This window comes from Carettochelys insculpta, chromosome 1 (assembly GCF_033958435.1).
Source record: "Carettochelys insculpta isolate YL-2023 chromosome 1, ASM3395843v1, whole genome shotgun sequence".
Taxonomy (NCBI): domain Eukaryota; kingdom Metazoa; phylum Chordata; order Testudines; family Carettochelyidae; genus Carettochelys; species Carettochelys insculpta.
In genome coordinates, this window is record NC_134137.1 from 331,947,966 (window position 1) to 331,973,381 (window position 25,416).

Sequence of the window (25,416 nt, forward strand, 5' to 3'; positions counted from 1 at the left end):
GTATCCCAGCTATACATACAAAAGGACAGGGCCTAAATTAGCTGTTACCACTTTCTTGGACTCATTGTGGACAGTTCTCTGACGACAACTCAGTATGTAGTCACAAAACAAAAAAGAAAAAAAAGTCATGTAGCACTTTAAATACTACCAATACAATTTATTAGCTGATGAGCTCTCCGTGGGAGAGATCCACCTCTTCACATCTGTTCCTCTTTTAAGTGCCCAGCTCTGTCCTTTCCCTAATGCAGTAATTCCCAAGCTGGTGTCCACAGACCCTGAGAGTATTGCAGGAGGTCTGTGAAAAAATAAAAGATGAATAAAAATGACCATAGAAAAAAGTTTTAAATAAATTGCAAAGTTACAATCACTTATTTTTAAATATCTTCCAGTAGTGTTGTGCTCCCAAATTCTGGTTTTCATTTAATAACGTGTACCTAGCAGCTAGAATTTGCTTTGATGGGGAGCAGTGAATGCGCTGAGGAGGTGTTTGGGGATCCCTGAACGGTACGGGGGAGGGGGCGCTTGCAGAGCCGCCCTAGTGACAAGGGTGGGACTCACCACCCTATTGCATCTGGCCCTGGCCGCAGCGGGTACAAAGGCTACTGGCTGCAGAGCCCGCACCGACCAGCCACACGCCTTCTTGCGGCCCCGCCCCAAAGAAAGGCTCACACGCCGCACCCCGAGCTAGGGCTCGTCTTCTTTACGCCCCGCTCCCGCGCGCGCACGCGCACGCGCACACGCGCCATTGCCGTTGGCCGAGCCTGGTCCCGCCCCCGGGCCGCGCGGGGAAGGCGCCGGGAGAGCAGCCCCGCCTTTCCTGCCGGAAGGAGGAGCCTGCCAGTGGCCGCTCTTCTTGGTCTCACGGAAAGATGGCGGACCTGGAGGAGCAGCTCTCGGATGAGGAGAAGGTAAGGCGGTCCGGGCGGCCCAGTGGGGCAGGGGAGTGGGCGGGGCTCGTGCTGCGTGCGGCGGCGTTTGTATTGTCCTCTTTCCCCGGCGCTGTCAGCGGGACCGGCCGGGGGCCTCTCCGTCGCGCCTTGTACGGTCCGAGGGCTGAAAATAGGCCCCAGGCGCCGGGCTGGGGGCGGATCCGGTGTCCGCTGGGCGAGGCCGCCTGTCCGGCCCAGGCGGCTCGGCCTCAGGTGCTGCTGGTTTCCTCATCTCCCCTACCCGTTCCGGAGCCCGTCCGGTCCGCGCCTGGGGCGGCTGCCGCATGTTGATCGGGGCGTGGGGGGAGCGAGCCGGGCCCTTGTCGTCCTGGGCCAGCGGCTTGCCTGGCAGTGCCCTTTCTCCGGGCGTGGGTCGTAAGGGCGGAGCCAAGGGTCTCCCTCCCCGCCCTCATTGTAGAAAGGGGGACCATTGGGGCTGGTTTCGGGGTGGTGTCACTAGGGGCTCCCCTGGATAAAATAAAGGGAGACTTCTTGTAGGTTGGGAGAGACTCTTTACATGGTGTGTATCATCTGCCGCCGTCCGTTTGGAATGGAGATCCATCACCTATATGAAATAATCATTTGGCTAGTCTATTGAAGTGCAACGTGACTGCTGTTTTACGGCATTGTTAGGGGTGTGCGGGTGGGGGATTCAGATTATATGCTGAGGGATGACTTATAAGGACAGACCCCAGCTGCCCTCCCTGGAGGCAGAGGGTTGGATCAGCAAGAGGTTTATAAGTTTTCCCCTGGCTATGTGAAATTTTTCTTTACTCACTTGGTCTCTGTGGCTTGAAAATAACTTCCTAAAGTGATGCTTTAGGGAAGGGCCTCTTGTAAAATCCAAGTGTTAAAGCTGCTTCTCTATATCTGTCCTTCGTCTGTTGGACAGAGGCTCCTTGCAGTTGTCAGAGGAAAAGGAGGCCTTAGAGGCAGGGTGGTGTGGTGATGTGCCAACATGATGGTGATATATGGTTCTCATGTCCTTATATAACTCTATCACTCATCTCTAATACATGTAGGCTTTTAGGCTGATGAAACTGTGGAGACAACTCAAAGTGTGGGCGATTTTAAAGAATTGAGAGTTTGTACATTTCCTTGAAATTAAAGGGAAGCCTTTTTTAAATGGCTACATGTTAATTCTAATGTGGGAGTATTCCTCCATATGAGGCTTGCCCAGGACTAGATTTCAGAAGCAGGTGGCTAAAGTCAGTTTGAATAGTGAGAGGTGTAGTAGACTAGCACCAGAGCAGAGTGAGTTGTAGTGTCTCAGGGCAAAGACGTTAAGGTTGTAGTTTTTCCCCTTTAGTTCACTGAGTACTGCATGCTTGTAATCTCAAAAATCAGCAGAATAGGTAAAATACAAATTTGAAGTTGGATATACTCATCCAAACCTTGTGCGGAAAAAGTTGCTTTAAAATAGGGAAATAGTTGCATGCCTGGGATTAAATTTGAAAACATTTATCAGGCTGAGAAATACTTATTGTTGTTTGCCACTACATTGCCATATCTTCATTTAGGTAGAGGAAATAAGATTCTACCCCGCAAATCCAATTAATATAGTCTAGGCTCTTTTCCCTAATATCTACAATCTAATGCCGTTTTAAGATCTCTCGCTGCAATTCTGATTTCTGTTCTTTTCCTCCAAATGTACACAAATCCCGAAATCTGTATTCCTTTCTCAGTAATAGATTGTGGGCTTGTGAAATAAGTGACATGCATGCCACTGCTGTAAATTAATACCCACCATTGTAGGGCTCATTCAGGACTACAGAGTTTCTGGGACATGATGAAGTCCTATGCCTCCTACTAATTCTTATTCAAATGGTTTAACCCTTTTCCTTGTCTTAGTTTTGGTTTGGGTCTCTCTGTCCCAGTCATTTATGGAGAAGTGGAGTGCCTTTGTTTACTGTGGCCTCCTAAAATGTGTTGGCAGCTTAGAACAATGGTTCCCAACCTTGGGTCCACGGATCCCTGAGTGTCTGCAAGATTATTGTAGGAGGTCCATGGGGAAGATAAAAATAAATTAGAATTGGCTTTGATGGGATCCGTGAATGGTTGGGGGAGGCGGGATTAGGGTCCGCGCTAGTGAACAGGTTGGGAACCACTGACTTAGGCCATGGCTACACTAGCTCCCCCCTTTCAAAAGGGGATGCTAAGGAGCTACTTCAGCAGATGCCAATGAGACACTGCCATGAATATGCCGCGCCTCATTAGCATAATGGCGGCTGTGCCACTTTTGAAATGCACACTGCTTGTGTAAACAGAGTCCTTTTGAAAGGACCCCCTGGAAACTAAATGGGAAGAAGGGACACTCAAAATCCAGGGGTCCTTTCAAAAGGCCACTGTCTACATGAGCAGCATGCGTTTAGAAAGCAGCACTTTTGAAACTTGTGTGGCTGCTGTTATGCTGATGAGATGCTGCATATTCATGGCAGTGTCTCATTGGCATCTGCCGAAGTAGCTCATTAGCATCCCCCTTTCGAAAGGAGGGGGCTAGCGGAGCCACAGCCTTAGAGGCTTTCTGCTTCTTGTCTGTCTTGCAAAATGAGTGGCATTTGAGTGTCTTCCTTTCTTCAGAAGCTGGAGGAAGTGACTTCCTGGCACCCACTCAACCCTGTCACCTGTGCAAAATTCTGATTGTCATGGGTGAATGTATTCTTTTCCATGTCCTGGAGTGTGCCTGGTTGAGCAATACTAAAAAAAGGGGGCTAGTATTGAAAGTCATTTGCAAAAGTAGGCTGGTGTGAAAACAAAGTGCTGAGGTATGTGACAGTTTCCAGTTTGTATAAAGGGGGCAAATAAACCTGTTCTGGTTCCCTTGGGTTTAATCAGATGCTCTATTTGTCCTTCCTTTAAAAGCAGCGGGGTCCAGTACACATCATAACCTATTACTGCTTCCATGAGTATTCTTTTTGAAAGATTAGGCTTCCCAGATGAAAGTTTTTAAAGTTTATAGAGCATCTTTTTTTCTGTAGCACTTATATAGGTGGACTGTGTGATATGTGAAGAAGTACTTCCACTATGATTTTTTTAAACATATTAATTACATGTTAATTTTGTTGGGTGACCCCTAGTTTTTGAGTAATGAGAAGAAAATAAAATTTCCATAGTTACTTTATCCATACTATTCGAGGCCTTACAGATCTCATAGTTGTCTCTTATCCAAGCTGAAAAGTCCTAGTATTTAAATGTCTCCTCATAATGAAACTCTCCCCCGCAAATAATTTTTGTTTCCCTTTTCTGTTTCTTTTCTGATTCCAACGTATCTCTTCCTGTTAGCTATCTCTTTCCTAGTGGTTCCTAATATTGTGTTAGTTTTTCTGACTATTGTAGGCTGAATGGGTATTTTCAGAGAACTATTTATAATGACTCCCTGCTCATTCTTGAGTGGTAATAGCTAATTTGGGACTCCATCGTTTTTTGCACGTGTAATGAAATTCTTCCCAGTGTGCATTACTTTGCATTATCCACATTGGATTTCACCTGTCATTTTGTTGCCTTGCCACCCAATTTTTACAAATCCCTTTAACTCTTTGACATGTGCTTTGGGCTTAACCATCTTGAGTGGGTTTTTTTTATTCTGCAGATTTTGCAACATTGCTGTTTACCACATTTTTCAAACCACTTATGAATATATTGAACATATTCAAGGCAAATATTCAAATTTACATTACACGTATCTAATGTATTTTTCCCCTGATTAAGCAAAACATCTTAAACCTACAGTTTACTCAAGTAGAACTCTTACTACATGTGATCTCTAGATGAGACTTAAGACTAAGCTTTCTAAATGGGTATGGTGATGGTTTAGTCAAAGTTGTCTGCCATTGTCACTTCCTATGGATGTCAGAACAAGTTTTATTTTTTTCTAAGCTAAAGTGTGGTCAGCTTCAGACTTGGTAGCCTGCATTTTGAGGGATTCTTTTGATGGTATTGAAGATAAATCATGTGTGAACACAGATCAAAATATTCACACTTTTGCCTGTCAGGAAGCTTTCCGTGTGATGCATTTGAGTGAAACTGGCTAGGGTCATGTACTAGTCATGCTGCCAGTGATCTTCATGATACAGGATGCTTAGTGGGATGAGTGTTTATTTGCAGAAGTATAGGCATAATCCTGATGAATATATATGTATGTCCATAGAGCTGGAAGGCACCTCAAGAGGTCATTGAGTCCATTTCCCTGTATTCACAGCAGGGCCTATCACCATCTCTGACAGGTTTTTTTTTTTTTATTTATTTTAAATCCATTTGCCCCAGACCCCCAAATGGCCCACCCAAGGATTGAACTTAAAATCCTGGATTTAGCAGGCAACACTCAAACCACTGAGCTGTTCCTCCCACCACAAACAGTGTAGAAAGGTGCGCCTGGAATGCAGAGAAGTAAGAAGCGAGTAATACAATGAGGTTCTGTGCTGGTTTTGATATAATGAAGTGCCTGTCTGTCTGCCGCACAAATAAGAGGGTTTAGTAGTAGTACCAATTCAGAAAGTATCATGCTTGATTTCTTGTTCTGTGTACAAGCGGTAGCTGGAAATGTTGCCAAGGCAAAACTGAACTCGTGAGGGAAGGATATGCCTCTTGGAGTGTCTGAGAGCAACAAGGGTAAGCTCAGAAACCATTTGGATTGTGCTAATCGCCTGAAGTCTCAATATGTGACTAGAAGGTGGTGCAAACAGGTAGGATCTTGAAACAAAAAGCAGTCAAGTAGCACTTTAAAGACTAGCAAAACAGTTTATTAGGTGGGTAAGTGTAAGGTAATGCACACTGGAAAAAATTACCCAAATTACACATACAACATGATGGGGTCAAATTTAGCTACGACAGATCAGGAAAGGGATCTTGGAGTTATAGTGGATAGTTCTCTGAAGACATCCCCGCAGTGTGCAGTGGCAGTTAGTAAAGCAAATAGGATGTTAGGAATTATTAAAAATGGGATAGATAATAGGACAAAAGATATCATACTTCCCCTATATAAAACTATGGTACGCCCACATCTTGAGTACTGCATGCAGATGTGGTCTCCTCACCTCAAAAAAGATATATTGGCATTAGAAAAGGTTCAGAAAAGGGCGACTAAGATGATTAGGGGTTTGGAACGGGTCCCATATGGGGAGAGGCTAGAGAGACTGGGACTTTTCAGTCTGGAAAAGAGGCAATTGAGGGGCGATATGATAGAGGTATATAAAATCATGAATGGTGTGGAGAAAGTGAATATAGAAAAATTATTTATCTTTTCCCATAATACAAGAACTAGGGACACCAAATGAAATTGATGGGTAGTAGGTTCAAAACTAATAAAAGGAAATTTTTCTTCACACAGCGCACAGTCAGCCTGTGGAACTCCTTGCCGGAGGAGGCTGTGAAGGCCAGGACTCTATTAGGGTTTAAAAAAGAGCTTGATAAATTTTTGCAGGTTAGGTCCATAAATGGCTATTAGCCAGAGATAAAGTATGGTGCCCTAGCCTTCAGAACAAGGGCAGGAGATGGATGGCAGGTGATAAATCACTTGATCATAGTCTTCTGTTCTCCTTCTCTGGGGCACCTGGCATTGGCCACTGTCGGCAGATGGGATACTGGGCTGGATGGACCTTTGGTCTGATCCAGTATGGCCGTTCTTATGAGCTTTCGTGGGACAGACCCGTTTGCTCTGCCCTGTTGCTACCCAGATCCTCCTCCACGTGCCATTGTCTGCTGCCCACGGAGAATTGAGAGTGAAATAGGTCATTCAAAAGCAGCCTATCCTTGTTATGCATGAGTCCTAGAGGCACTTCCTCTTTTTCGGCAACTGTTGCCCAGATCCTTCTCTGCACTATGCGGTCTCCTCCCCAGGGGAAGATATGGACTAACATGACTGCCTTTCTGTGACTGTTCGCTGGGGAAGTGATTTTTTTTCAAGAATACGGTGCTATTACACTTCTTAATTTTTGTCTGATTTAAACAAGTTGTTTTTAAGTGAGATCATGCTTAGAGGTATACAAGACAAACCAGACTCCTGAAAAAGGGTATGATAGTCTGGAATAGCTGAGAGCAACTTGGCAGAGTTTCTCAACATATAGGTTTCACTAGCTTTTTTCTCCTTCGGCTTCATTCAGATTTCTTTCTAGATCATCAGGTTGGAGAGATTGTAATTTATTCCTATCTTTTAAGGTTTAATTGTTTTATGTTGTCTGCACATTTAGACATTAAATGCAACAAGTGTGAAATGCTCCATTTATCTCAGATGAGGCCTTGTGAGCAGATATTCTGTGGCCATAGAATCTGGCAGTTTTTCCAGTATGTCACAATTAGGTATAACACTTTATTTTTGACCAAAGGATTTGCATTTTGCTGTTTTTGTCTCCTTGCTGTTTTCAGGCTTCTTCAACCTCCTCTCCCCAGAAGGGAGGTTAATTAGATTATAGTACATGCTTCCTGCTGTGTTCCATTGATCCAGTAATGAACACTCCCTTGTTAACTCACAGTAGGAAAAACGGGTAATTGTTCGAAGTCTCTCCTGCAAGATTGGCCCAAAACATATATCAGTGTGCTCCTTAGTTATCTTCACTTAAAGGATTTGATTTAGCAGTTGGTGAAGGATTCTAGGATGTGCTTATCATTAAAAGGCAGAAGCAGAGCCATCTTTGCAAATAAAACCCTTTGGAGTATTCAAACAAAAACTTAAGTTTACAAAATCAAGAGTATTTTGTTATTTACTAGCAAATCGACCTGGTGTTGCTCAGGTATTTAAGTGAAATAAGGGTTTTTCCTATTTGGAAATTTAAAAGGAAAAAGGATAGGGTTTATGCAAATGATTAGAGGCTAATTGTGTGTGGGAGTTACAGGGAGGCAGCAGGTTGTTGCTGCATGGCACTGTGGCTGAGGAGTGGGGGTGTAGTTAGAGGGGCAGTTATCTCTACTGCAGAGAACTCCATCTCTGCGTGGTCACTCTTTTCTTGGTGTGGCTGCTCCCCAGTGGTCACTCTGCTGTATTGCTGTCCCTATACTCGCTGCTCCCAGTGGTGAGTTTGAAGTACAGTAGACCACAACTTGCACAGTTTCGACTTCGCCGCCTGTCTCCCACGGGAGCAGGGAGCTAGGTGCAGCTAGGACCGGGGGGACCTAAAGGTGGCAAGGCCCCTCCCCAGCCGGGTTCTGATTTGTGCCCAGGAATGCAACCTATGTGTAAGTCATGGGTCAACTGTATATTGTGCTTCACCCCTCCCTTTCCATATTTTGGGAAATCCTGGGATTTCAGGCATTTTCCACTTTCCAAGCACAACCAAATCTTGACACTGATTTAAGTTGGGGTAAGAGGAAGCTACATATCAAATTTCATGGTTGTAGCTCTGTCAGTTTGAGGAGTTCTTGAACAAACATAGCTCAGACACACTCCAAAATATGTAATAGATACGCAATGCAAATATGAAACTTTTTTCCATGCATCACCGCAAATGACAAAAGCTGTCAGCCTGGTGAGTCGCAAGCAACATTTCTGTCCCACCTGTTTCTCAAATGTCAGTGTTCAACTGGGATCTGCTATAGGTAGTCAAGTCACAGTAACCCATTTCTCCATCAGAACTGGCCAGCTAATTCTGAACAGCTTTCAAGAAGAATTTAGGTGAGCTAAACTGCTTCATATGAATGGGTCTGAGTGGGTGGGATCCACACATAACATTTTTTCAGTCCATTGTCCATGGTACAAGTAGGGAATGTTTGAAGGTTCCCATTTTGTTTGTGTTGGTTTAGTCTGTGTTCATTTGTATTAACAAATGGCAAGCTATGATCAGGGATGATATGAAAACGGATGTTTTCGAGAGGGCAGAACAACAGCATAGAACGAAATGCAACAAGGTAAGGATTGCGGCCAGAATGGGTAAGGCAAAATGGGTAGAGGAGCAGTGTGAAAATATAAAGAGCTATTACGGTGGGTGTAAGACCAGTAAGGTGTATAAAATGATTAGGAATATCAATAGGAAGTGGCAGCCGAAGCAGATGGCAGTCAAAGCTGAGAATGATGAGGTGCTCATGCACAAGGAGAAGGTTGTGCAGCGATGGATGAAATATTGTGCTGCTCTGTACAAAGCAGTTGGATGCAAGTGTCTCAGACTGATTGAAGAATTGAAAGACATCTTCACTGTACGTTGAGTGAGACGGATATTTGGAAGGAGGAAGTAGAAAGAGCACTGAAACAACTAAGGAACAGCAAGAGCCCTGGAAATAAGATCACGGGAGAGATGATCAAATACAGAGGAGAAAGTATGATTCAGGTAATACACTGACTATGTAATAGAGCTTGGAATGAAGAGAAGGCACTTAAGGAGTGGACAAGATCTGTGCTAGGGATCATACATAAGAAATGAAGCATGTTGGAGTGCAAGAACTACAGAATGATTGCCCTAACGAGTCATCTAGGCAGGTGTTGATGATGATACTGATGAAGAGACTGAGATCGCAGATAGAACATTCAGCAGATGAGCAAGCAGGGTTTAGGAGAGAGAGAAGTACCATACATCAGGTATTGGCACTAAGACTGATACCAGAAAAAGCTTGATTAAAAGAACATCTGAAAATGGATGAAGCAATTGTAGAAGGCATTTGACATTACAGATCAGAAAGTGACTTGGGCGGTGTTGTAGTTGTATAGAGCGGATAGCAGATTTATACGGTTGAAGGATATCAGTGGCTATGCGGAGGCAGTGGTGAGAAGGTGTGGAGGGTTGGGAAGTTGGTTTAGAATGATTAGAGGTGTGAGACAAGGAGATCCCATTATTGCTGAATATCTTCATCACACACCTAGAGAGAGATGGACAAGATCAGATAAGAGGTAGAAGGGATATCTGCACACGGGATAAGAATTAACAACTTGAGGTTTGTGGGTGATATATTTATCATCAGGGAAGATGAAGATAAACTAGCGAAAATGGTGCAGGTGCTAAACAGGGAAGGGAAGCAGTACAGGCTGACTGAACATCAAAACAAAAACAATGATATTTGAAGACAGGGAAATAGGAAGGAAGGTCAGTGTCGGGCATAGAACTAGAGAACATAGAGAAGCTCATGTATTTGGGGAGCAACATGATATATGGTAGACTGTAAGAAAGTATAGCGAAAGCAAGAGTGATTTTTGAAGGTGATGGATAAGATCTGGAGAAGCAAAGTGATTAGCTTAGGAATGAAACTAAGCACCTTGCAACTATGTGTACTCAGCAGCATGTTGTAATGATGTGACACATGGATGATGATAAAAGATTCAGAGAGAAGAATACTGGCATTTTGAGAGGAGTTGTTCTAGAAAGATCCTGAGACTAGGATGGATGCAGAAGGTCACAAACAAGGAGTTTATATAGGAAGATACAGCCAAAAGAGAACCTACTGCAGAAGGTTGTACAATGCACGTTACTGCTGTTCAGGTATATTTGCAGAATGAATGGTGAATAAAAAAACAGGACCCTGGTGTTTGGCATAATGGACGGTTTGATTGGAGAAGCAGACCCCCCCAGGGAATGGGTAGATGATGTTATAGTAGGTTGGTGTGGAGCTAGTCTACAGAAACTAAGCCACTCCATGCTGGACAGGGAAAGATGGAAGGAAATAATAAGGGAGGCATTGGACACCAACAGGCACTGAGCTCATGGCTGATGGTGATGACGCTATGATAAGAAGGCACAGTAGCCTGTGACTAGATTTTAGTCTGCAGCTAAACCATGTGGACGCATTGTTCAATTTCCTGGGAAATGTTGGTGGCAGAGAAGATGGCAGTGGGACTTCAGGCAGTAAGAGTTACAACTTTATTGAAGGTAAACTTTCCAATTTCTGCCTCGTCACTATTTATGTAAAGGAATGATTATTTGATAGTTGGTGGTTCTGTTCTACATGAGTGTTTGAATGGGTTTTTTTTAAAAGCTTAGTGGACACAAAAAAAATTTGGTTGAATATGCTTCTGTCCTTGCCAAATACTTACAAGTGCCTGTCTGCTTTGAGTGCTTCTCTTCAATGTCTGAATATGAACTCTGCATGAAGCCTTCAAAGATCTGCCATTGGAAGTATGATTCTCCACCAAATATGTCTGACTTCTGGTTGTGTGAGGAGGGGTACCTACAAGTCACAAGTTCAGCTGAGCAAAAAGCATGATCTTTATGAACTAAGCTTTTCTGCTCGAGTTCTTATTGGAAAATAAAACCCCATTACTTCCTTGTTGAATATGATCTGCTTCTGTTTGACTTTTTCTGAACTGAGCATTTCCAGCCTGCCACCATGCCTCACTCAGGGTGTCATGCTCATCCTGCCCTTTGTGTGGCTGAATCATGGAAAGAACCCTGATGTGTGGCTAGTGTGTACTTTTGAAAATTAAAATTATGTAAAGCCAAGTTTCTTGTGGTCACATATGTTTTTTATTTTTATTTATTTTTTTTCCCTAGCCACCAGTCCTGGTAATGTGTTCTATCCTGTTCTTTAGCTGTAACTTCCCCTAAATGTCTTCTGAGAGCCCAGTAAGTGTTGGTAATGCTGCTTGACAGTATTGACCTCCATGGTCCGGCAAATTCTCTCGTTTGGCATGGGTTAAGGACCTGAGGATGCTGAATTAGAGAGGTTCAACCTGTATTGCTCTTCTGACAGTCCCTTTTGTAGACTGGAAATCTGAATTAACTTTTTTTATGTAACATTCAGTGTGACCTTTCAGTATCTGATCCTGGAAATCCATTCCAAACAGCTAAATGTTGATCCTGGAAATGTTTGGCCAGGTCTGGGCTTGTTTAGAAACCAAAACCTACAGCTTTAAAATAACTAGAACCTTTCAAGAAAATTCCATTTAAAGGCAAGGTTCTGAAAAGTCATAGCAAAACACTTTTTTTTTTTTTTTTCACTTCTGACAAGTACTGTGATGTTTTTTCCTACTATCATAATAGTTGTGATGCAAACTTGAGGAATCTTCTTAATCACAAAACGTAACATACATTTATTGATTTGTATTATGGTAATGTCCAAAGTGGCACTTGGAATTGGAGGTTTGCTATGCAGGATGTGGTGCGTGCACAACAGAAGGAGAGGTTTCCTGCCCCAAAGAGTTCACGACATAACTGGAAATGACTGAGTGAATGTGAGTGACAAAAGAAGGGATCCAGGCATCAGAGGGGAGGGTAACAGCATATGGAATTACATTAAAACATATTTGCTTAAACTTCAGAGTATTACTGTCTGTACTATTGTCTCTCTCTCTGTAACTTATAGAAAGCACTGTCGGTATAGCAGATAACGTGGAGACTGAAGCCATATTGTTCTTATGAAGTCTTTTAGATTTTCTATAAACAAGGTTTTTAAAGTTCTGCTTCCTAATTTTTGTAGCTGAATGCTGGCTGGTTAGCAGGAGTAGTGTATTTTATATTTAGTACTCTAGTTTGACTTTCTCAGAGTTGCTGCAATAGCATTTTAGCTTGCATATACTTAGGACCATATATGGGCATGTAAATTGCAGAAGGCCTGTCTTTTCAACCAATGTCAGTTTCCGATGTGGCCAGAGGCAGGAAGAGTAGTGGTTTGGAGCATCTCATCTTATTAAAAAAAAAAAAAACAAAACCCTCCCTCCAAATTCTAGTTGAGGAGGAAGTAGAGCAATGGGCTCAGTCAGTGCATTTCTGGTTGATTAATAACATGCCTTGAGAGAAGAGTTGGTGGATGGAGTGAAGATATATCTGAAAACAAAGCATTTCTAAGGCCGTCTGTATTAGAACATTATTTGACCTAACTTACATTGCCATGCAGCCACCACAGTAATTACATTGCTTGTGCATGTTTACACTTTGCTCCTTGTGTCAAAGGTGCCCATCCTCTCTAGGAGTTCTTGTATTGATTGTGCTTTTGGTGTGGGGCATTAGAGGAGGGGTCCTGAAAGCCAGTAAGTTTACATAAACTATACAGAATGTACATTGACACTACCTGGAGGCTAAGTTAACTTGGCACAGCAGGATAGTTATGTCATTATGGAAAAGTCTCCACAGTTAAATTTTGCTCCTAAACTGCCTTGTCAACCTAACTCTATAGTTCAGACGAGGCCTAAAATAGTACAATCACCCTCTGAACTATTGATTTATTGCTAGTATGAAATGGAATTTGCAAATAGAGAAAGCTAGTGATGTTTTTTTTTATATATCAGTTAATTCTGGGTGAAGAGCCTTTTGGCTATTTTGTAAAAAAACTGCTTTAAATATATAGTAGTCTAACTTCATTAAAATTCTTGGCATTTAATATATGTACTCCCCTTTCTCCCTCTTAGGTTTGTTTGAAAGCTGTGTATATTTCAGTCCTAAAATTGCATGTTCCCGATTTTAGCATGGTGTACAAATTGGATTGAGGTATAGCCTGTCTTCAGTTCAGGTCCAAACTTACAGAAGCTTTTCAATGAAATGTGGCAGCAGAGGAGATACGTGGGTGGGATATGCAGGATCATGCATTTTCCCCTCCCCAAATTTCTCTGAATGCTTCTGGATTACCCTCCAGAAACAGAGGCAGTATTCTTTGTGTCCCAGATATGGGGAGGGAGCAGGGCAGCTGGCTGAGTCTTCCCACTCTGCTTTTTTACCTTTCTTTCTGCTTGAGTCCCAGTGCTGCTGTCTGTTTTGTAAACCATCTGCAAGTGAGAAGCTATGGCGGAGACAGTAGCAGAGAAAGCAGCGCAGCCCCAAGTGTGGGGGAGAGGTTGGAGGAGCTCAGCCAGCTGCCCTGTTGCTTTCTCACACCCCACCATGCAAGCATGCCCAGGGGGTCCTGCTGTGTTACTTCTGGGCTTCATGAGAATTGGTGAGAATGTGATTTTCCCCCCCCGTCTTTCATTTTTGACTACCCACTCCGACTCCAGCACACTAGTTGCAGCCAGTGTTCCCTCTAGTTTTTTCCATCCATGGGCAGAATAAATTTGATGTACATCAAGGCATATGCAAATGTGCACTACCAATACAAACACATACTACCATCTATAGGCAGTGGTGGGTGCTCTGCTGATCAGCTCAGAGGCGCCTGAATCTCTCCTGGGAGGCTGGCCAAGGGCTCAGCTTACATGGAACACTAGTTACAGCTATGTCTCACAACAGCTGTTCTTCCACCCCCACCTAACTAAAAAAATGCACATAAAAATATATTTCTCATGTGGATGGAAAAAATCTGCACATGAATGGAAAAGATAATCCTCAGAGGGAACGTTACTCCCCCTCCCCCAGCACGTCTCTCTCTGGCAACTGACACCTGCTGTGCCCTGATTGGGTAGCTGGGCAGGGTTCACATCAGCTCCTCCACTCCCGCTCTGCAGACAGGTAAATATTGAGTCTGTTCTGGTCTGGCTATGGTCTGAAGAAGTGGTTCTGTCCCACGAAAGCTCACCTAATAAACTATTTTGCTAGTCTTTAAAGTGCTACTTGACTGCTTTTTATTTGGGGGTTGAGAGACTAGGGCGGGTGGAACATATTAAGCAGGGCTTTGAAGAAGAGGCAAGGGAAACGGTGTTCCGTTTTCATCTATTAGAAAATTGGCAACTCTTGCTGGGGAGTGGAACTGGGTAGGAGTCTGGATCTTGACTATATATTTACCAAGAAATGTGGACCTTGAGAGTCAAAATAGACTACCCCTGGTCTACATAACCATGTGAGGGTGCATGTCTGTGTAGCTGCATGGTAGGTAAAGGACCTTGCAAAATACTTGATAGCTACCTTTCACATGCAGACAAAAAGGCACACTGCTTGTGCAAAGGGTAGGCTACCTTTCTTACTAAGTATATGATACAAAGTTGAATGCACCAGTCTTATGAGCTTTTATTTCAGATGGTATCAATAAGATTATAAATGTCCATCTTTCTCGTGTAAGATACGTAATACTACTTTTCTTAGCATTTATATAACTACAGTTAGCCACATCTCCTGACCTCTTCATAACTATGCAAAAACTGATTCATCTGTGCATTCTGTGAGTGTGAATTTTACTAGTGGCTAAGCAGAGAACTTACCAACCTTTACAGAATTGAATGTTTCACCAAGTATATTTAGGGTAGCCTGGTTGACATGACTTAAACTCTCTCTCTGGACAACACATGGTAAAACCTGTTCTTTTCAACAACTAAAGTCATATGGGGACTGCTGTCTCTTAATTTTGCTTAACGTTTGCAGACATCAACACACAAACAATGTCTCAAAAGTAAAGGACTTCTGAGCTTTAATCATGAGATATTTTAAATGTGATCTAAATTCTTTCATTATAGAATTTTAAATTCTAAAAATTAAGAATTTGCTACTTAAACAATTTATGCAAAGTGAGACCTGAAGATTTTTTACTCTTGAAATAAATCAATTTGAGTTGCACGTGTATTAGTGATTTGTTCTTAGTTTTTACACTCTTCTTAAAGTATCTGTAATTACTTTAAGAAATTTTAAGCCATCTCTTCATCTTTTTAAACTATTGAATAACCAATCTTGTCAAAATTATAGAAGTTCTACTGGAAGTGTGAAATTCTGTTGTAAGTGGCATTGTTAACTTTATGTTGTCTAGAATAATCAAATAATTCTGTCTCAAATGTTTAACTCGAACTAAGTAGCAACAAGTCAACATTTGAGTCAATTTATAGTGGTTTGTATCTTAAAATAGAAAAGAACCAAAGCAAAGCAAATTCGTTATGCTGCTTAGTATATTTGTATCTTTTCCTTTATATTGTTTTGGAAAAGTACATTCAAAAATATTTTTAAGAAGCTAAAATAGTGTTTTCTTCCTGTTCTAACTTTCATCTTCTAGTGTGATCTGTGTCTGGAAAATTGCTAAAATGTCAGGAGTGCTTCCTGCGGCCCTTATTGGCTAGAAATGGCAAACTGTGGCCACTGGGAGCTACGAACAGATGTACCTGCAGAAGCTCAGGCAAATAAATCATCTGGCAGGTCACCAGGACCTAACCTTGGTGAACAGAGTCCAGCTCATGGGCTGCTTATTGCCCACTCCTGAGCTAACACTATATATTTTAAATAAATGCTGACAGTTAACTCAGTTATATCTAAACAAAATTGCTTCAGTGTTAACAAGTTTAGACTTTCAGTGCATTGTTACGTTTCCTTTTTTATATCTCTGCAATCCAAGTTGTTTTTTTTTTTTTTTTAAAATAGCTTGGTTCTGTTGAAACTCGAATTGCTTTACAGTAATCCCCTGTGTTAGGTGAGGCTCGCACTCCCACACACCCTTGCATAACTTGAATTTCACGTAAGTCTGGGGGGAGCGAACCATGTAGCAGTCTGGCTCCTGGCTCCCCTGGGGTTGTGGGAGTCAGGTGTGACTTCTACTTGGCTCCCCCAGCTGAGGGAGCTGGGCGGGCAGATGGACACGGTGGCCCAGTTTCTTCCAGGTGGGAGAAACTGTGCCACAGCAGCTCTCTGCCCACCAGGCTCTCCCAGTGGGTGATGCCACAGCTCAGCTTCTCCCCAGCTGGGGGAAAGCAGGGGAGAAGCCCCACTGCCAGGGGAGAAGCGTCTCCCCTGCTTCCCCCCAGCTAAAGGAGCTGGGGGCTGGAGCGCTTTCGATTTGCACTGAACTTATATTAATGCGAGGTAAGCACAAATGGAAATTGCACATACCAGTGGGTTACTGTACTGGTGAAAGACTGACAGTATAGTATACTGGCAAAACTGTGGTATATACCAGCCACCAGCACAAACATGGCAAGCTGTGCCAGTGGAACTACATATACACTGGGGCAGTGGTTCTCAACCTGCAGTCTGTGGGTCCTTGGGGGTGTGTGAGGGTATTGCAGGGGCCCTATAGAAAAAAAGATAAAAAGATCATAATGTATACATTTTAAATAAATTGCAAATTTACAATCTGTTGTTTTTAAATATCTTCTAAATGTTATTAAGTGCTGTCCGAAAATCTGTTGTGGTTTCCTTTTTCATTTAAGTAAGGTACATAGTGGCTAGAATTGGCTTTGGGGATCTGCAGATGGTTTGGGAGGGGATGATTGGGGGTCGACACGAGTGAAAAGGTTGGGAACCACTGCCGTAGGAGCTTCTACTGGCACAGCTACGTCAGTCCCACGTGGGGCTCTATTGTGACGCCTATTTTTTTTGTTACCTGCTCTTGTACCACAATATCCACTCCCATCTTCACCAAGATTGTTTGTTTGTTTCTTGCATTTTTTTTATTCCACTCCCACCTATAAAATATCTCAGATCCCATATAGCCTGCAAGATTTTACCCATTAGTTAAAAAAAACCCAACAGTCAGTTATTGTATTTTATATATAAAATATAGAAACAGGTTAGATCCATTTTTGCCACTGGGAGAGGCTAAATCTTGAGTAAACAATCAATGGTCTTTAACCCGTGTTATAATAGATATATCTTTTTACCCTCTTCAATTTAATTATCAGAGTGTTTATTAAAACAACAATATACTTTCTTTACATTGCTGCAGTTGTGTTTTTGATAAATGTAGAAATTTATTGTTTTCCCCCTAAATTACCATGGTCAGGATCTTTTTTGTTCACCCAATTTCTCCTGCAACCAAATACATTGTTCTGCTTTTATGGGAGCATGTCCTGCAGGATCCCAGTTCCAGCACAGGGCTCTGGATCAATGGGCCACCCAAACCTTTCCTCAGACCACCAGCCAACCACCCATGATGACAAAATGCGCTTGCTTATCTCTAAATACCTTAACCACTGAAAGATTCATGTTAGACTGCAGGAACATAAAAATATGGGTACATCCTCTTATGTCAGTGTATTTAGAGCTTATCCCATATGTCATGTTTATCACACTTCATTTTAAATAAAGTAAAATATTACCTTATATCCAAAACAAAAGGTTTCAACATTGTCTTTTGTTTATGGCAGGGGTGGGGAATCTCTTTTGTGTCAGGCATCACTGACCCATAGAAAAAAATCATTTGGGGCCACACAAAGGTGAGAAGCTAAAAAAAGACTCACAGCCTTCACTGATGTGGCCTGTAACTGAAAACTCATTCCTCTTGTGCTCCATTCTCCCTGGGGTCAGGAGAGGGAAGACAGAGGTTCAGGATTTCCCACAGGCCAGATTAACTCTTGAGGTCCCTGTTCAAGGCTGTGAGGTGGGGCCAAAAATGAAGAGTTAAGTGTGCTGGGGAGCAGGATAGGGATGTGGGTGTGAGACCTGGAGTGGGAGAGGTTGCAGGACTGGGTGTGGGGGAAGTTTGAGGGGAGGATGTGAGAGTGGTCTGGGTGAGAGGGAGAAAGTTTAGAAGTGGGGATGCTGCTGTTCTTCCCTGTACTAGGAACACAGTGGCAGGCAGACTGCTGCTGCAGGGTGACAGGGACAGATTGCTGTGCTGCTTTGACATTCTTTAGCACTAAGAGGTCACAGAGCCACTTACGATGCCTTTTCTAGAAGCTGAGGCTGCTGTGGGAGAACTCAGGGAATCACAAAATACACAGGAATCAGCTCTGCCTTACCAAAACAGTGCACTGTAGGATACATACCCACAGTGCATTGCTTATGTGGTTAATGATGATGCCACCAACATGGATGTGATTTTTTTTTTTTTTTTTGACAGAGGGAGCAAGTGTAAACCCCTCTGACTTTTGTTTTGTCCACTTGTAGACCTATCTTTAGAGAGAGAGAGAGAGAGGGTTTTTCTCCGGCTTTGACATTGCAAAAGGACCTTACAGTAATTACAAAATGCATTATGAATTGCAAGCTCTGTGCAACTTGGGTCGTCTTTCTTACTGAATTCCTTCTCTTATCTTTCAAATGATAATCTCGCTTCCTGTTGTCCCTGATGCTTAGAAACTATGCCTAGTCCCTGTTCTGTGCTGAATCAAATAGTTTTGGGATATGGATTTTATTGAATAGTGGGATTGTCAAAAACTTCATATTTTGGACAGTAAAACTGTACAAAGTAGAACTAATTTTTTTCACTTGCATGCATGGACACTGTTTTGGAAGACTTGCTTTGTACCGAAAAAGAAATAAAATATATATTTACACATGAATATACTTCTTTTATTTAAGGTACGTGTTGCAGCAAAGTTCATCATTCATGCTCCTCCTGGAGAATTTAATGAGGTGTTCAATGGTGAGTATCTTTGTGCTTCTTTGCTCCAGGTGTGTGTGTGTGTGTGAGTAATATACATTATTTAAAGTTATCAACCTTAGCATGTTCCTTGTTGTTATTTTTACCCTTCGTGGCCATTTCATGCTGCTGCTTATCTTCAGTATCTACTTAGCTGCTGAAATGATATAAATTGCTTTCATAGCTTGGCTTGGTGAGCTTCAAACTAATGTTAAGTTCCCAGACTCTGTGTCTTCTAACTGCAAAGAGAAAAACTTTTTTCCTGAGGATGAGAACTTGCTTTGCCACCATTGCCAGTTCTGCAGTACTGACCACTGCTAATACTGTTTTGATATGGTGAAAGAAATGAGGCTTCAGCTGACTTCTCATGCTTTGAGAGATTATATAGCTAGAGTAAAGGCTTCAGTTTTTTTGACCTTGCTGAAAAATGCCTTGTTTATATATAGAATCATAGAATACTTGGACTGGAAGGGACCTCGAGAAGCCATTGAGTCCAGCCTCCTACCCAATGGCAGGGCCAAGTTCTGTCTAAACCATCCCTGATAGACATCTATCTAACCTATTCTTAAATATCTTCAGCAATGGAGATTCCACAACCTTCCCTGGCAATTTATTCCACTGTTTGACCACCCTGACAGTTAGGAACTTTTTCCTAATGTCCAACCTAAACATCCCTTGCTGCAGTTTAAGTCCATTGCCTCTTGCTCTATCCTCAGAGGCCAAAAAGAACAAGTTTTCTCCCTCCTCCTTATGACACCCTTTTAGATACCTGAAAACCACTATCATGTCACCCCTCAATCATCTCTTTTCCAAACTAAACAAGCCCAATTCTTTCAGCCTTTCTTCATAGGTCACATTCTCTAGACCTTTAATCATTCTTGTCGCTCTTTTCTGGACCTGCTCTAATTTCGCCACATCTTTCTTGAACTGCGGTGCCCAGAACTGGACACAATACTCCAGCTGAGGCCTAACCAGCGCAGAGTAGAGCGGGAGAATGACTTCTCATGTTTTGTTCACAACACACCTGTTAGTGCATCCCAGAATCATGTTTGCTTTTTTTGCAACAGCATCGCACATTCTGCATGGTTAGTTGGAAATGTGTGTGGGAAGGTTTGAGCTTGTTGGGTTTTTAAAATATAAAATGTAGTGTTGAAGTACAAATGTTTATAAATGTTAAATGGAGCTTGTGCTGACTCTTTTTTAGGCTTCATTGATGTAGCTGTGGTGGCAGTAAGCTGGAGTGGGAGGCTGTGAGATCCAAGGGAAATGTAGGGATTCTAGAGTTGGCAGGAAAGTGACATGGGTGATCCCGGGGAGCATGGAGGATTGGTATTAAGCTGTATATCTTTACTTTGGGTGAGTGCCCAGAGTTTGGTGGTGGGGTACAGGAGACATTGGGGACCTGGAGGAAGGTAAGTACCTACAGGAACAACCTAACAGGGAATTTGTGTGGCAGGGTGTAGTGGGAGGTTTCAGGGGCATGGAAGATGACAGGAGCTGAGAGAGCATGGTATTAAGTGTTGGGCACAGAGGAGGGAGCAAGTTGAAGGAATGTAGATTGGATAAATGGACGGTAAGATGGACAGAAAGCTAGAATATCTGTAAGATTTAAATATTTTCTTTCAGATGTTCGGTTGCTGCTTAATAATGATAATCTTCTCAGGGAAGGAGCAGCCCAGTAAGTATTGTGCTACACTTAGCATATAAACACTTTCAGGCTTCACAGTCTATTATGTTTGTTATGAAGAAGTCATTGCAGTGATTTGACTTGTTAATTTCTGTGCATTCATAAGACTAATAAATTCAATAAAGTAAGCTTAGGTCAATAATTGAAGAGGTCCAGGGAGATACATACTTTAAGGGAGAACTCAACAGTTACAGATGACTGAGTGATTTGGTCAGTCCTGAGGAGCCCTTTTAATATGGAATCCACGTTGGGCACTGTTCTAAAGAGCACAAGAACTTTTCAAGTTTTGGCACTTTGGATTAAGCATAAGCAGCTCTGTGTCTTATGTTCACTAAATATTCCAGGGAACTATTTTGCACGGGAACTAGCCAATCTATATTTATTTGGGTAATTTACATCATGCTTATCTACAAATCCCCTTCCAGTTCCAAGTAAGAGTTCTTCTTTACTTACTGTCATAAACAGATGTATAGTATTACCATGGTTGGCAAAGTTATCCCTACAAAGTAAATTGTTAGGCAGATTTGAATCTTCTTTTGACTTTCTGATGAAATTTTCTGTGTAAATGTAATTCCACAAGAGTGGTGGCATAGGGACAAAAAAGTATGTGGCCCCTCACTTAATTTTCCCATTCTGTGACCCATATCTAGTTAACTTATCTTCATAATTTGGAATGTTTTACTCAAGATTTCAACTATTGTATGCAATAATACTTTTCATTTGTGGAGCTCAAAGCTCTTTAGAAAGGAGATGAATATCATTATCTGTATTTTACAGATTGGGAAACTAAGGCATATAGCGGTAAAGTGACTTGCACAAATTCACTCAGCAGAGAAGTGCCTGAATAGACCCCAGGTCTCCTGAGTTCCAGGGCTGCTTCTGTTAGGGAACACCACATCTCTAAATTGTTAGCTGACCCTATCAAGGTTTCTTAACAGTTAATACCCACACCCTTTATGCTAAAAGTTTTCTATATATGTAGCAACACTATACAGTAAAATAAATTACTTCAAAATAGAATCCACCTTAGAGGACAGACATTTTCTTTCTTTTTCTTCTTGGTGTCTCCACACTTTTAGTGTGCACTTCGTGTCTCTGTATGTATCTTGGGCATTTCAGAGACTAATGTAACATGCTTTGATGCAGATATTTATTGCAAAACAGGTGGTCTGGTAAACTTGTTACAACAAAAAATCAACTTTAAAAATCTGTGTAAATATGTTTTAAAAGTTGCTGCTTGACTCTGCTTCAAAATGGTATTTATAAAAGTGTGTACGTCTCATATATTTTACATTAATGTTTTATAAAATATCTTTGAGTAAAGAATTGAGACGAGATATGGAAGTTTGACTGGAGAAACAGATTTAGAGATGTTTAGTTACAATGTGGTGACCTATAAAGGAGCGTATTTTCATTGTCTGACAACAAAGGTATAGGAACAACCAAGTGGTGGTTACAGTGGTACGGCGTTCATAAAAGAAACTTAAATGAAAACTTCAACAACAAAAAAAACATAGTGAACAAATAGGAAATCTTGAATGCTTGTGGATTAAAGATGTCTTCACTTCTGCATGCTACATATTGCCTTGGTGTTAGGAGATGAATTTTTTTATATTTGTAAATAGTTAATATTGAGGGTTTTCTTTTAATGGTGCAAGATTTGTTTTGTTACATAGCATCTACTTAATATGCTTTTTTTTCTTTTAGTGCATTTGCACAGTACAATCTGGATCAGTTTACACCAGTAAAAATTGAAGGTTATGATGAACAGGTATGGTGGTTAATTCATTTAAACGATAGTGGAACTTTTGCCTTAATTTAACTGCAAAAATATGTATTGACTGGTCTCCTAACATAAAAACAATGAGAATTCCTGTGGCAGCTTATAGACTAATAGATTTTTTTTGAGCATACGCTTTCGTGGGCAAAGATCCACTTTTTCAGATGCATGTGACATACTGGTTTTGCAGATACAGACTAACATGGCAACCCTTCTGATACATATTTTAAGATGATAAGCTGTTGATCATGTAAATAAGAGATAAATATAAGCTATGTGGGGACATGTTGCCTCTACTCCAGTAAGATGAAGAGTAAAGATTCCTAAACAGTATCAACTCTGCCCTATAGTTATATGTTAACTAAAATGTCTTCTAAAAATCAGTTTAATATGGGATTTCAGATGTTATGCACTCATTCCAATAACACTGGAAGACCTTCATTTAATATATGAATTCTGCATTCGATACAGTGAAGGGTGAACTAAGAGAAAACTATAGTTGCTGCTGCTTTGTGTCTGTGATATTCCCCTCTTTTTTTTGCTGCTTTCCTGCATGAGCCCAGTTATAAGTTTTAAAGCATGAAGTTTGGATAAACCTTCCTTTGGTAGTTTAGCCTTTCTCCTTTATATTGAATGATTTAATGTCAAGACTTAACTGTGTATGTTTTAAAAAGGCAAACTTAAGTAGGTTACAACTACAACTCTGTAATGCAGGTATTGATAACAGAACATGGTGACTTGGGCAATGGAAAATTTTTGGATCCAAAAAACAAGATTGCTTTTAAATTTGATCACTTAAGAAAGGAGGCTACTGATCCTAGGCCCCATGAAGTTGAAAATGCAGTTGAGTCCTGGAGAAATTCAGTCGAGACTGCAATGAGAGCCTACGTGAAAGAACACTACCCAAATGGTGTCTGCACAGTAAGTACTGAACAGCTGTGAAATGATGGGGGTTCAAGTCGTCTTGTCTGCTTACGTTGTTGTCTGCAGGGGAATACTAGTGTCTGAAATAAAAGGTAAAGACGCTTATTATGAGGTAAGCCTAGTGAAGCCATAGATGGGAATGTTAGGTTTTAATGTTCTCGTTACACATCATTCTGCACCATCAACAAACACTTCCTGTTTTTGTCTCCAACAACATGCTTCTGAAGCTATTACATATTACTTGTGCACCATCATCTCTTCACTCATCTCCTGAGATTCAGTGGTAGTTGTTTTGCTCCAAGCTCAAAGTGTAAGAACTAGGGGCTGGTCTACGCTACCATGGTAAATGGGTCTAACGTACGCAATTTCATTGATGTGATAACGTAACTGAAGTTGAATTGTTAGATCCACTTACGGCAGTGGCTACACTGTAGTGCTCCTGTGTACTTCCGTTACACTTCTTGGGGAAGTGAAGTGGAGTATGCAAATCAATTTTAGCATGTTTTTACCCGACCTGCTAAATCAGTTCTTGCTACGTTGATTGCAGCAATGCTGATCTACGGGTACTGAATTTTGCAGGGTAACTTATTTTTTTCCCTTATTTACACATGCAGTTAAAGTAGCTTCAGCTCAAAGAAAGGACCAGTTTGAAATCCTAGCTAAGTGTAAGTTCAGTGTAAGTGTTGATGGAGTTGGAGAATGTAGGGAGAAATTTTCATCACCAGTGAGTCTTCCTATAAAATGTAGGCTCTTCAGAAACAGTTCCTTCTCCAATTTTACAGGTCTAAGATTCTCAACATGAAGGAAATTTTAGTGAATGTAGATTCTCTATCATTTCTAGAGACTATATATTGTTAAGAAGTTGGAACAGGGATGAGCAAGGATTGAAAACACTGTTACTGAGTGAATGCTGGGTGGAATTAAAGATACGGGAAAGACTGTAAACTCAATCTTTCAATCTCACCCATCTTTTGTCTCATTCTGGGATCAACTTAGCAACAATACCACTGCTAACAATAGCCGAGAGACTCGGGTTATGTCTACACTACCCTGGAAGATCAGCCCACTCAGGGTTGATCATCTAGGGTTCATCACAATCAACCCCTGAACTCCTCATGAAATGTGAGGAGTAAGGGAGGTTGATAGGATGAACTCTCCTTTTGACCTTCCCTAATATAGACAACGAAGTTAGCTAAGCGCAGATATGTTGATGTTTAGTTATGCAATTTCTGTAGCTAGGATTGTGTATCTGTGTTTGACTTACTTTGCCTAGTGTAGATGTAGCCTCAGTTTGGAAGTGCGGTTGCTATAAACCTGCTGAGGGTAGACCAAAGTCCTAAGTTTACAGTCATCTCCATGTGCCTACAGCTAGGGGAGTTAAGTTTTTGATGTTTTTGTTTTGAATGCTAAGATTTAGTTTTGCTTTTGGTGTTGATTTAAGAATACATGAGGTGTACTCGTGGCCTTTTTTTGACTGCTTTGGAGACAGAAAATGCAAAATCTAAGATATAGCATGACAAGATAAAGAGAGGGAAAGCACTTTGTCCCGTCTTCAGTGCTTAAAACCAAAAGCAGGTACTAAAAACCTTCTTTGTTGTTGTGCATCAGACTCTCACTTGATGGTATTTGTCCACTTCCTTTGTTTGGTTATGTGTTTTTGGGTTTGTTAATGAGTCATAGACCTACCGAAACAAATACATGCCTTTCTGGTCTGCATTTGATGTCTGTCTGCTCCGTTTTCCCCGTGCTTAGTAAAAAGTTTAAAATATATAGTTAGGTAAAGAATAATCTGAAACTCAGGCATTGTTTCACAGTTCTTGGACTCTCTCATGACCAGTTATAGTTATGGGGTTAAAATCCCTTTATGATAAGACACATTTAGTTTGTTGCTAATCTGAAAATGTTATGTGCTTGCATCATCTAAACCTAGGTTGACTAGGTCTAATGGTACTCCAAATACTCTTTCATTTTCCTCCTTTGGAAGTCATACAAGCACTTAGGCCTGGTTTAAAGTTCATTTATTTCCTGCTTATGTTTATGCATAG

General features: G+C 41.5%; 1 protein-coding gene across 1 annotated transcript in view; it reads left to right on the forward strand.

Moving 5' to 3' along the window:
• Positions 1–812: 812 nt before the first annotated feature.
• The window catches only part of CAPZA2 (capping actin protein of muscle Z-line subunit alpha 2), a 41,797-nt gene continuing 17,193 nt past the window's right edge, over positions 813–25,416 (forward strand). Inside the window, exons 1-5 of the mRNA XM_075014895.1 lie at positions 813–908; positions 18,920–18,983; positions 20,607–20,658; positions 22,375–22,438; positions 23,162–23,368. Of these exons, the coding sequence (XP_074870996.1) occupies positions 870–908; positions 18,920–18,983; positions 20,607–20,658; positions 22,375–22,438; positions 23,162–23,368 (426 nt within the window). The 5' untranslated portion in view covers positions 813–869. The remainder of the gene's footprint in view (positions 909–18,919; positions 18,984–20,606; positions 20,659–22,374; positions 22,439–23,161; positions 23,369–25,416) is intronic.